General features: G+C 37.9%; 1 protein-coding gene across 2 annotated transcripts in view; it reads right to left on the bottom strand.

Annotated features, from left to right (window-relative positions):
* The window catches only part of nlgn2a (neuroligin 2a), a 161,892-nt gene that overhangs the window by 47,816 nt on the left and 101,923 nt on the right, over positions 1 to 12,153 (bottom strand). For both annotated transcript variants that reach the window (XM_026936982.3, XM_026936983.3), the window contains one exon: positions 638 to 787. In XM_026936982.3, coding sequence (XP_026792783.2) covers positions 638 to 787 — 150 coding nt within the window. The remainder of the gene's footprint in view (positions 1 to 637; positions 788 to 12,153) is intronic.

Below are 12,153 nucleotides of genomic sequence, written 5' to 3'. Positions count from 1 at the left end.
TTCTAAAATGGCACATATTTTCGGTGTTTAAAAGTGGTTGCACGACTGCTATCAGTGCAGGGATTTTCACTTTCACTGATGGAGATCTATCGCGTTGCAGTTTCATAGCATCTCTGCCTTAATACGTGATAAAAATCATGACAATAAGATGATAAACTGATGTAGGTCTAGAATAAGAGTGTTCATTTGGGTATTAAACCTGATCAAAAAGAACAGATAGTGTGGTGTCCAAATTCAGTCTTTGTAACAGCACTTTTAGCACAAATTAGTGTTTCTGCTCCAACATACCATTTAACACTGCTGTTGTACAATATCCAGAAACAGATTCTGCTCTAATGATATTAGAATTATCAAGTATGAGGGAAGGAACTTTAGGCATGCATTCCTATACTAGCAGCAGCAAACTGACTCAAAACCTAAAAGCAGTCAGAAACAGATCTCTGACATGTAGGCTAACTGGCAGCCTGTGACTACTATGTAAACACTATATGGTAGAGCCTTGCTCTGATCTTGAGTCTAATAACTATAATCCATCAAAAGGAAGCAAAGGTTGGTTCATTTAATGAAGATTGTTACATTTGTCTAACAATCTGCAAATGCTCATATGATTATTCTGAATAAGATACAGGAGACTCACCTAGCACTCCCAGTCTGTAGTTCATGGTGACCACAATGACGTTGCCATAAGCTGCCAGCACACTTGCGTCAAACATGTTTCCGGTTCCTTCCATGTATGAGCCGCCATGAATGAACAGCATGACAGGTTTCTTCCTGCGGTCACGGATATCTGAGAACAAATTATTCAAAACACAGAAAAGTGCAAGTGAGTTGAAGCTAAGGATGTGTTGAAAGCACTGAGTCACCAACAGGTACTCTGGAGGAAGTTAATGAATGTGATCAAGGATGAACTATATTTAATTCTGTAGTTTTTATTGAAACCAGAGACAAGGTCTCTGATAGAAAATATAGATCTGCTAATACCAGAACTGTGCCTGTTGTGTTCTTTTGCTTGGTTAAGGCATTTTATATATATATATATATTAAATTAAATATTAAATAAGAATGGGAGATTGATGTGTTTGGTCTCTTTCTTCAATTTTTTAAAATATAGAATAAATGAAACAGCTTGTGACTATATATGGATGGTCATAGAGAAGACTAGAAAACCAAGGATGAGGGAAAATTTAATTTTATGAATTCTGAAAAATTTGATTTGGAAGAGACCTTATTCTCACAGCACTGTGCAGAAGTCTTAGTCACCCTATTTTTTTTTAGTACAAACTTTGTTATTGATTTCTATTTTATGACTTCTACATTACTGATTCCTTAGAAAAACATTTTAGATTGCCAAACATTAGTTTTCCAGCACAAAATTAAATGTTACAGAAAAATGTTTGTATGTCAGTAAAGAAAGCAGCATATTACATAAGAGACACTTTTCAGACAAAAAAACATAATGAAGGCTGCTGGGTTTTGCTGCAAAAATAAGAAGCAAGTGTGAGAGTCAAAGTCTCCAGAAGAACTGTGGCTGCTTCTGCAAGATGCTCAGTAAAACTTACAGCTAATTTCCTTATAAAACTGCACACATAGTAACTGAGACTACGATTTTTTTTTTAAAGCAAAGGATCATCACACCATGTATTGACTTCATTTCATTTATTACTGTTTACTGCTCTTTATAGTATTTTTTTAAATCATCAATTAAAAGAATGATAAAACATCAAAGTGCTGCTCAATGACTGCTCAGCATTGCCTGGGTAACTGTTTCAGTTCTTTGCTCCAATATAAGAAATATCCAGCAAATCACTACTGAAATATTTCAGTAGTTATCTGTCAGGATGTACCAAGTGCTACTGAAAGACCCTGATATCAGTGAGGCCAAAACATTAAACAAACACACACCCACACACACTCAACCTCTGTGCAAAAATGTAGCCTCTGAAACACCAATTTACACCCACACACATCAGAGATATGCACTTTCACCCCTATACATGAACATGGCCAACGCAGACACGGGTATCTATGATTGTAGCTCGCTGCGGTAACTGCCTTAACTTGATTGCCCATTCCTTCCGTTCCCAAAGCAGCCATTCAATCAGGTAGCTTGCTGTATTGGATCTTGGCACGGTGCCATCACTCAGACACACATGCACACACACATGATTACATATGAGCCATGACCACATGGACATTGCTTGTAACTGTGACATGAGTCGAGTGATTGATAGCCTCTACACCCTGTTCCTCTACCTTCCCTCTCTCACACCTTCATCTTACCCACTCCCTCTTGATCTCAACCACTTCCTTCCGCCTTTCTTCCACCCCTTTTCCCATCACTGTTTCTCTCCAGTTCATTCAAAATCCTCTCTGCCCCTCCCTCCTCTTCTACAGATCCATTTAAATCCTTCCTTTCTAAAAGCTCTACAAACATCACAGTCATTTTTACGACCTGATGTAGCCTTGCTTCTGAATTTACACACTGCACACAGGATAGTGTAAAATGGGAAGACAGAAGATGAGAGCAGAGTAGAGTGAAACAGGAAAGAAAGGGAGAGCGAGAGGGGGGACTTGTGAGAAGGTCAGATAGAGGTTGCAAGGTAGGGAGAGCTAGTGGGAAGGAGCTATGGAGAACATGAAGGCCAGAAAAAAATGTCAGGGAGGGCCAGAGGGAATGAGAGGCCCATCTGGTATTAAAATCCACCTCAGGTGTTCCTATCACAAATGCAGATGCATATGGCCAGATTATATTTAACTGTCATCAGTTTTGCCAGGTTCGTTGTTTTCCAGTTTTATCGAGCTACATTTAAACTGTCCAGCCATGCAGCATGGGAATCTTGCGGACATTATAATAAATACATCTCTATATAGAAATTAGAATACTGGCCAAGGGTAATCTCCTCTCATTCAGCCCCCTCCAAACTTTTTGGAACAGCAAAGCCAATTCTTTTGTTTCTGTTATACACTGAAGACATTTGGGTTAAAGATCAGAAGATGAATATAAGACAATAGATCAGAATTTCAGCTTTTACTTTCTTTTCAAAATTTCAGAATTTCCTGATATTTACATCTAGATGTGTTAACTTAGAACATGTGTTAACATGACACCTTTTGTTTGAATCCATCCATTTTTCAAGTGATCAAATATATTGGAACATGTGACTGACAGGTATTTCTTGTTGCCCAGGTGTGGCCTGTTAGATTGATTGTTTAAACAATTAATAGCTCTGAATGTCTACTCTTGCTTTGAGCCCTGGGAAGGCTGCATTTGTTGTTAAAAAGGATAAACCAACATGACGACCAGAGAGCTGTCTATAGGAGAAAAGCAAGCCATTTTGAAGCTGAGAAAAGAGGGAAAATTGATCAGAGCCATTGCACAAGCATTTGGCATAGCTGATACAACAATTTGGAATGTCCTGAAAAAGAAAGAATCCTCTAGTTTCTAGTACTAACAACCAGACATTGAACAGGTTGGCCAAGGAAAACAATAGCAGTTGATGACAGAAATATGTCTGCGATAGCGATAGCTGTGAAGAGAACCCCAAAAACAACAGTCAGTGACATCAACAACCTCCACAGGGGAGGGGTGAAGGTATCACAATCCAACATTCAAAGAAAACTTTGAGGGCAGAAATATAGAGGCCAATTTACAGAGAAATGCATCCAATCTAATTAGGAGGACCTTCATCAGGCAGCAAGACAATGACCCAAAACACACTGCCAACACAACAAAGGACTTCATCAGGGGAAAGAAGTGGAAGGTTTTAGACTGGCCAAGTGAATCACCAGACCTTAACCCAATTGAACATGCATTTCTCCTCCTGAAGAGGAGCCTAAAGGGAGAAGCCCCCAAAAGCAAACAACAACTGAAAGAAGCTGTGGTACAAGCCTGGAAAAAGCAGCACAAAAGAAGAATGCAGTTTGCTAGTGTCAGTGAGTCGCTCAATTGATGCAGTTATTGCAAGGGATATGCAACTAAATATTAAGTGTTATTTACTTTAAGTACTTTAAGGCTATCTGTTCAAATACCTTTGCTCGCTTAAAAATTAGGTGGTCTGCCAACAAATATGCAACGTTCTAAGTTGTTTAACAAATCTAGATGCAAACATCAGGAAATGAAACCTGAAATTCTGATCTATCGTCGCATATTCATCTTTTGATCTCAAACCCAAATGTCTTTAGTGTATAGACAAAAGAATTGGCCCTGCTGTTCCAATACTTTTGGAGGGGACTGTACATGCTTCGTTATGCTTTTCATGAGCTCTGCTCATTACAATATGAATGTAGACTATTTGTGTCAGTGAATTGGGCTACTCATTCTCACAGCTTTCATTTATTTATAACAATACCCCTATAATACAAAACAATTGTATTACCTTGGTGGAATAACTATTTAAGGAAATTGCATGTTTTAATACTTCAGTAAGAATTGTTTTTTTTATATTACTTTTGAATATAACAACATAAGGTATTTTGCAAAAAATGGTCTTGATGTTGGACTTTAAATTAGTGCACAGGGTTTGGAAAGAGAAAATTTTGAGTTTGGCCACGTACATTCAGTGATCAGACAGTGCTGTTAAAGGAAACATTCTACTATTGGACAGAATATTAAATCAGTCGAGTGCTAAAATAGTCAGCAAGCATGCCACAAATTAATCTCCAGACATAAGCTTGAAACATGTCTGTTGAAGTTCTGGAAACACAAAAAGTGTAAGCTAACTACAATACAGGCATACTGCTATTATATATTTAATATCTGGCAGTATATTTGAGTTTTTGTACACTGTGGTCACGTTCATTAGAACCGTGTTTGAGAGGGACTGATTTTTTTTTTACATCTACAAAATTTGGGACTAGAGGAATGGGGGTGTGGAAGGCTAGAGGAGCAGAGGTATGGAGCACCAGAGGGATGGAGGAAAGGAGGGCCAGAAGTAGAGTGAGATAGAGTGTCAGATGGAGGGAGGGTATAGGGAGAACAAGAGGAAGGGATATGTGGAGAGAAAGAGAGACAGGGACCACCATAAGGCCTCACTACTGCTGATCTTTTCATGCAGAACACAGATACTGGATTGATTAGAGAAAAACTTGTGTTTACTGCTCTCAGTGTGTGTGTTTGTGTGTGTGTGTGTTTTAGGGCAGTAGTGTTTCGACTGTGGAGTTTCTATCTGTTGTATGAACTTAATTAGTTCCAAATCCATTGGACACAGACATGCTTGCCATTCTTTTTTCTCTGTTCTCCACCCTTCCCTCATCTCATTAAAATGCTGCTACAACACAATGGGCTCTTGGTGATGTGAGACTGTGGTCTGGATAAATCCATTTCTGATGCTGTCGAGCCCCCTGGTCATTGTTATTGGGTGCTGCTCAGTTATGTTAGGAGATACCGTTCAGTTATTTTAGGAGATACAGTTACACAATTTGTAGGAAATACAGTTACACAATTTATAGCTCTATCAGTTGTGGTCTTGCATGTGGTTGTGGTATTTGTATTTAGGAAAAAGTAGGAAAGCCATTTTCCAAAGAAGATGAATCAGTTCATCAATATCAATTTGGTATCAATACCTATTTGGGGTGCATTTTCTAAATTCTTTATAGTGTAAAGACAATTCTAACATTTGGAAGGAGTGTTTACTCGCTCTCTTTCCTTTCCTTTTTATTAGGTCTTTGTGAGTCTCCCCTCCGAGCTTCAGTCGGTCTACCAGCACTTTGTTCCATTGAAACTCGAACTCTGTCTTTCAACTTCCGTCCTTTGAAAGTGTAACCCAGAGGCACCTGAACTCAGTCTCTAAACCTGACTTCACTACTTCGATAGCTTTCTTTGTAAAGAGCTCATCAGTGAAATTAATGGGTTTTGTGTGGAGTTGGAATGAACTCTTGTAGACACTGTGCTCCTCAGGAGATGATACTTTTTAAAATCATCTATTCATAGCTGATCATTTTTCAGAGCATGCCTGGTATTCACCTTCCTTTAAAGTCACCCAAGGCATTTTATATCCTTTAATGAATAATGAATTTCTTGATGTGGCAGTTCCAAAAAAAATGTCATCAGACAACAAGAAAAAGGAACAGAAGTGCCTACTTTTTTCCAAGAAATCCAAACTCAAGAAATATGCAATTTATATAAAATCTCCCAACCCCACGTGTGACTGCCCCTTCCTCAGAAAACCAGCATTGCTACACTCTAGAAAATGGCATAGCATAGAAATGGCTTTACAAAAGATACATTTTTGCTGCAATTTGTAGTCACACGCGTGTGTAATTCTGTACTCGACTGCACAGAGTCTGCATGGTACAGCAGTCAGGACTGCATTGGTGTGTTTACAAACCATCGCACATTTAACTGTAAACGTGACTATAAGCTTATATGCACTGTTTGTCTCCACAGAGTATAGCTAGCCTAATATTACTGAGTGTTTTTTCATGAATAACATCATGACTTAACAGCGATTAATGGAGACTAACTGAAAAGATATTCTTCTAAAGTTATTCTCGAAAATACCCTCATTTTACATTTTATCATAATTGGGTAATGCCTGTGAGGTTATTCTGGTATTTGTGCAATAGTAATGGAGCTAATAAGCTAACAAAAATACTGTCCATTATAGCTTTATGTAACCAACTGGGGTGAGTTTATTTACGAATATTAGATTAAATACCTGAGACCAGTCAACCACATGAGATACATATCACTAACTTTATTTTTAAGTAAAGTCGCAGGCTGGATGTCACATTTTTAAACACATTAGCATATTTGAAAGCTGTATTTGCATATTGGAAACTGCCTTCTTTCTTTTATGATGCAATAACATTTCCTGTCATATGTTCAATCCAAACTGTAGTGACACTTTTCACACTGTAATACCCCTGATAGGATTTAATGATAAAAACACATTTTATAAAGTTTAGCGATTCTAAGAAGGATCAGACTCCAATCGTGAGCCATGTTTAGCCCTCACACGCCATAGCTGAGACTTTTCCACATATCTGCCATCTGCCTAATGACACCAATGCATCCAGTTCAGTAACAGACGCATAAAGAGTCTCTTCTGCCTCATGCCATCAGCCATCCCAACCTGTCTTCCTCCTGAATGCATCATTAATTACTTTATCCCCTCTATACTCCCTCATGAAAGATTAAATGAAGACTTCAAAGTGTCTTCATTTATTTAACTTCCGTAAACCTGAGCCATTTGCATGGTCTATTGACTATTGTGCTGTTTAATGTTTAATGATTCAATGTTACCCACAGTTTAACGTTTGTATTAACATAAGCCTCAATATGATCTCCATCTTTTATAATGGATTTATTGCTTGTTGTCCCTTTATGTGGTCTGTTATTGTTTAATTATCAATAATTAATTATTAATAATTAATTACTCATATCACTTTATTTTCATTTCTGATGTACATGTACAATGGATAACATGAGCTCAGACTTGAATATTTGTAATTTCCTTAAATATATTTTGATTTATTGCCAAACGTAGGCAAGCAAATAAGTTAGTACTGACACCTGTGACCCGATACTGAACAACATTCAGAGGTGAATCAAGCTCTGCAGTACATTTCCTTTTAAAGAGTTCAATATGCTTCAGGCCAGTGGATGTGAAGCGCTTTATAGCTCATATAAGAGTTCATTTTCACTTTGATCCACTCCCATGGACACAGAAACTGAGCATGATGCATCACTGTGTTGAATAAAACCATTAAAAATTCTTTCCATTTTTACATCTATTTCACAAAATAGATATACACATAAAAAGCTTTGTCAAATAAGTGCATTTATTCCAGTATATTACAAATATCAACTCAAGCATATACGAACAATGGTTCAGAGAGGTTCTCACTCCACACACATTTTAATTTAAAATTTTGTGTTTTTTTTCCCTCTTATGCTTGGCTTTAGTATTATTAATGAACATAAATGAACAACAAAATAAAAAAGAGTAAGAGAAACAGGCAAGAGAAGAAAGAGAGAGAGAGAGAGAGAGAGAGAGAGAGAGAGAGAGGGGAAGGAGGAGCTTGAAATATTTATTTATTTAATAGAAATAAACACCACAAATGAAAAGAGAAATGTACACTCACCATCCACTTTAATAAGAACACCTGTACACCTGCTCATTTATGCAGTTATCTAATCAGACAATCATGTGGCAGCAGCACAATGCACAAAATCATGCAGATACAGGTCAAGCGCTTCAGTTAGTGTTTACTTTGTTTGTGGCATGGTTGTTGGTACCAGATGGGCTGGTTTGAGTATTTCAGAAACTGCTGATCTCAACACAACAGTTTCTAGAGTTTACACAGAAAGGTGCTAGAAACAAAAAACATTGAGTGGGTGAGTGACAGTTCTGCGGCTGGAAATGCCTTGTTGATGAGAGAGAGAGAGGAGAATAAACAGACTGATCTAAGCTGACAGGAAGTCTACAGTAACTCAATCACTCTTTACAACTGTGGTGAGCAAAACAAGCATCTCAACATGCACAAAACATCGAACCTTGAGGTGGATGGGCTACAACAGTAGAAGACCACATTGGATTCCACTCCTGTCAGCCAAGAACAGGAATCTGAGGCTATCATGGGCACAGACTGGACCGCAGGTGTACAAGTGTTCCTATTAAAGTGGATAGTGAGCATATATATGAATGCATAATTGAGTTTCCTAAATTCCTATGCTAAAAACCTTATATAATACAAGCAATGACTGAGATTCTGTCTACATTTGCTAGTATGTAAGCTAGATAAAGACACTGTGATTACCTGCATGCATACCATAAAAGAATGGAAAAAGAGTGATTCTGTCATACTGCATATCTTGCATGTGCTTCCTGTCCTGCTGAATATTAATGGTTTTTGTTGCATCCTCAAACACACCAGCCTGAAAGACGTCCTGAGCTCATTTAAATTTAAACACAGACTCACAGTGATTGTATATGAGAGAATGTGGTGTTGTAGACGGACAGAAAAGGACAGAGAGACAGAGACATGGGAAGGGCAAAACAGAAAATGAATTGTGGTTGAAGACATACAGTACAGACAGAAAAAAACTGTGTGGGAGAGAGGGAGAGAGGGAGAGAGGGGGGTGGGGGGTGGGGGGTGGGGGGTGGCTGGAGGACAAGCAGAATATGACAAATGAAGAGAACTAGTATGTAATTCTGTCCTGGAAAACAAAGGTCTTCCTATGCTGTCCATCCGATGGCCTCATAATAGCATCGACAGAAACAAGTGCACTATTCTAGCTTGCTTCTTTTTCTCCCTCCTCCTCTTTCACCCACTTTTCCTCTGATCCCTCTCTTCTTATTATTCTTTTCTACTAGCTGGTACTTTCTGTGTGTCTCTCTCTCTCTGGCCTCTCATTATGGGACTTCATCTAAGGTTGCCTTTACTCAAATCTCAAGATAGCACTGTGTTCTTTCTATTTCTTTAATAAACCATACACTCTCTGTCTCTCCCTCCCCAAACCCCATACTTTCAACTCCCCCTCCACTTTTAGCACTCTGTGCATTCCCTCATCTCTCTTTCATCTTTTGCTCTTCTGTCACTCTACTCCTCTCTCCCTCTCTGCCTTATTTGCTGCATTCGTGACATCGTTCAGCGCATTCCCATTTCTCTCCCCACTTCTTTTTCTCCCCACCATTTCCTTCCAGAATAGCTTGGCTTAGCTATAGCTATAAAATACCTAAGCTGATTTTGATTTGTTTTCATTTAAGGGGGATCAATTAAGCCGATCACTGGACTGTAAAGATGGAGTGTAAATGACTGCCCTGCCTTGTACATGCATATCATACACAGAAACAAAAGATGCACGGCTGAGGTTTCTCCACGTTTCTCATGCAGAGTAGAGACTTTCTTTCACCCTCTCTCAGTGCTCTGATTCTTGTTTACTTGATTATGGTGACAAAACAGACAATAGAAAACAGCCTGGACCATCCCGGCTCGACAATGCTAGTGTCTGAATGTTTATGCTCTAATTTAACCAGAGTGCCTTACATGCACTCATGCTTGCTATAAATATTTCAACTCTATATCCAAGCGCAGTGTAGAAACAAATGCTGTATATTAGTTATAGCTGGCCCAAGAGCCATTTTTGGGTTATTATTATCAGTCTGCCAGCTTTCTTCATAGATCATGTTGAGCAGATAAGGAGTCAGCTGAACAAACGTCTGTAAAAATGGTTAGTCTGCCTAAAGATTTTGGAGAGTTTTTAAAGAGTTTTAATTGCTAGCTTTCTAGATAAGTGTGCTTTCGTCATGCAGTGAATGTCATACTTTGATTAAGTTGTTAGTTATGTGTGAAATGGGCATAAATAGATTCAGTTTGTAACAAGGGTGTGAGAAGTAGGGGTGCGGAGGGTATGCGTCTCGCCCGACTTTCAGGATTTCTTTAACTGCAAATGCAGCTACAACTGCTAACATAACAATAATAATAATAATGATAATAATAATAATAATAATAATTGAGCATTTTGGTAAGTTTTTGATTTTGTATGTCAGCGATAGTATTCCTCTTATACTAAAGTGATTTGCCAACAATTAAAATTTTTAGTTTAACACCTAGCTGTTCAATGTTCTGGAACGTCCACGAGACTCAAATCTTTAGGACAGAGGAGTTTGTGCCTCAATTTCAAGAGAGAAAGAAAATCTGATACTGGTGAGGGAACAACTGTATTTAGTTGCTATTATAAAGTAGTAAATAACACGAACTAACCTCTGTGTCTGGAAACTTACTGACCGTTACAAGTGTCTACATTCGAGGTTCTTCCCATAAATTTGGGTGAGTCCTTGCAAACTCAGGGTAATATTAAATCAGTTTAAGATAATTCCACATAGATACTTTGGTTATCAAGTAATTTTTGACAACAAATCCAGTTATAATGTAAATATAATGAATTGTAATACTTTTTGTTTGCCTTAAATTTAAGTTAAATCAGTAAATAGTAGTTGCTTTTAGACAATCATTGTGTTGGTGACTTTCAGTGAAACTTGAATGGAACTTTTAAATGCAATTTTCTCCCTTTTCCCTTTTGGGAGTAACCAGACTTTAAAATGCCAGAACCTGTGATTCAGCACTAATATATAAACATCTAGTGCAAGTATTACAGAGCTCATATTTCCACCACTGAGTAATCCATATAGTAGAGTATTTTGGGCCAGAGTAGGCTGAAAATATTTTGTAAAGAATGAAGACCAACTATGAACACAAAGCTAAAATGAAACACTTATCCTGCAAGGTGAATCATTCTGTTTAAACTTCCAAAACTGGTAGAATTTGGTAAGGCATGAACATTAAAATTCATAGATAGACATGGGCATGTGTCTTGTATCTATGTCTGACGTTAGCATCCAGTTAAGAACCTGGAAATTCAAAAACTGACAGTAGCTTTTTTTTTTTTCATTTCTCTTTCTGCACATGATTCAAATTCACAGAAGGAAATGAGGAAGCAGACAGCCTGACAGCACTTAAAACTTTCATTTGGCCTGAATGATTCTCCAGCTCTAGTAGGAACTGGATTTGAGTTTATGTTTCACATTTTCTTAACATCTCATTTCTCATTCTTTTTGAAAAATCAACGTATTTCAATTAATATTAGCAAGGAGAAGCCATGCTCTCGAAGCAGATATGGATGAGCACAGACCAATGGAAATGAAATGAATAAAGACTATCTAAGAAGGCTCTAAGAATCGATTAGACACTCATTTTGATACACTCTGTATCTATATGTGTTTGAGTATACTACTTTAAATTAACAATGTATACTATTTTAATATCATTGCAAGGCTCATTTATAAACCCAAGCCCAGTTTTTGGTAAGATTAAAAAGTGCTCTAATGAATTTAATGCAGTCCATTAAACTCCAGTCTCATTAAGGTTTGATTAATGCTTGCTCAGCAATTATCTTCCTCTGTATATATCCATCTCCTCCCCCTATGTCTGATCCTCATATATTTGCTCTCTCTCTCTCTTGCTCTCTCTGATTTTCTCCCTCTTTCTCTCTCTCTCTTTCTCTCTCTGACTCTCTCTCTTGCTCTCTCTGATAATTTGAAATAGGGTCTGTCAGCTTTTAACTGGTGTTTGTGTGTGTGTGTGTGTGTGTGTGTGTGTGTGTATGTGTGTGTGTGTGTTTGAGGGCAATGTGGGCAGCAGAGAAGATGC

This window comes from Pangasianodon hypophthalmus, chromosome 4 (genome assembly GCF_027358585.1).
Source record: "Pangasianodon hypophthalmus isolate fPanHyp1 chromosome 4, fPanHyp1.pri, whole genome shotgun sequence".
NCBI classification, from domain to species: Eukaryota; Metazoa; Chordata; class Actinopteri; order Siluriformes; family Pangasiidae; genus Pangasianodon; species Pangasianodon hypophthalmus.
The sequence above is the reverse complement of the archived record's forward strand: the minus strand, read 5'-3'. Positions and strand labels throughout refer to the sequence as shown.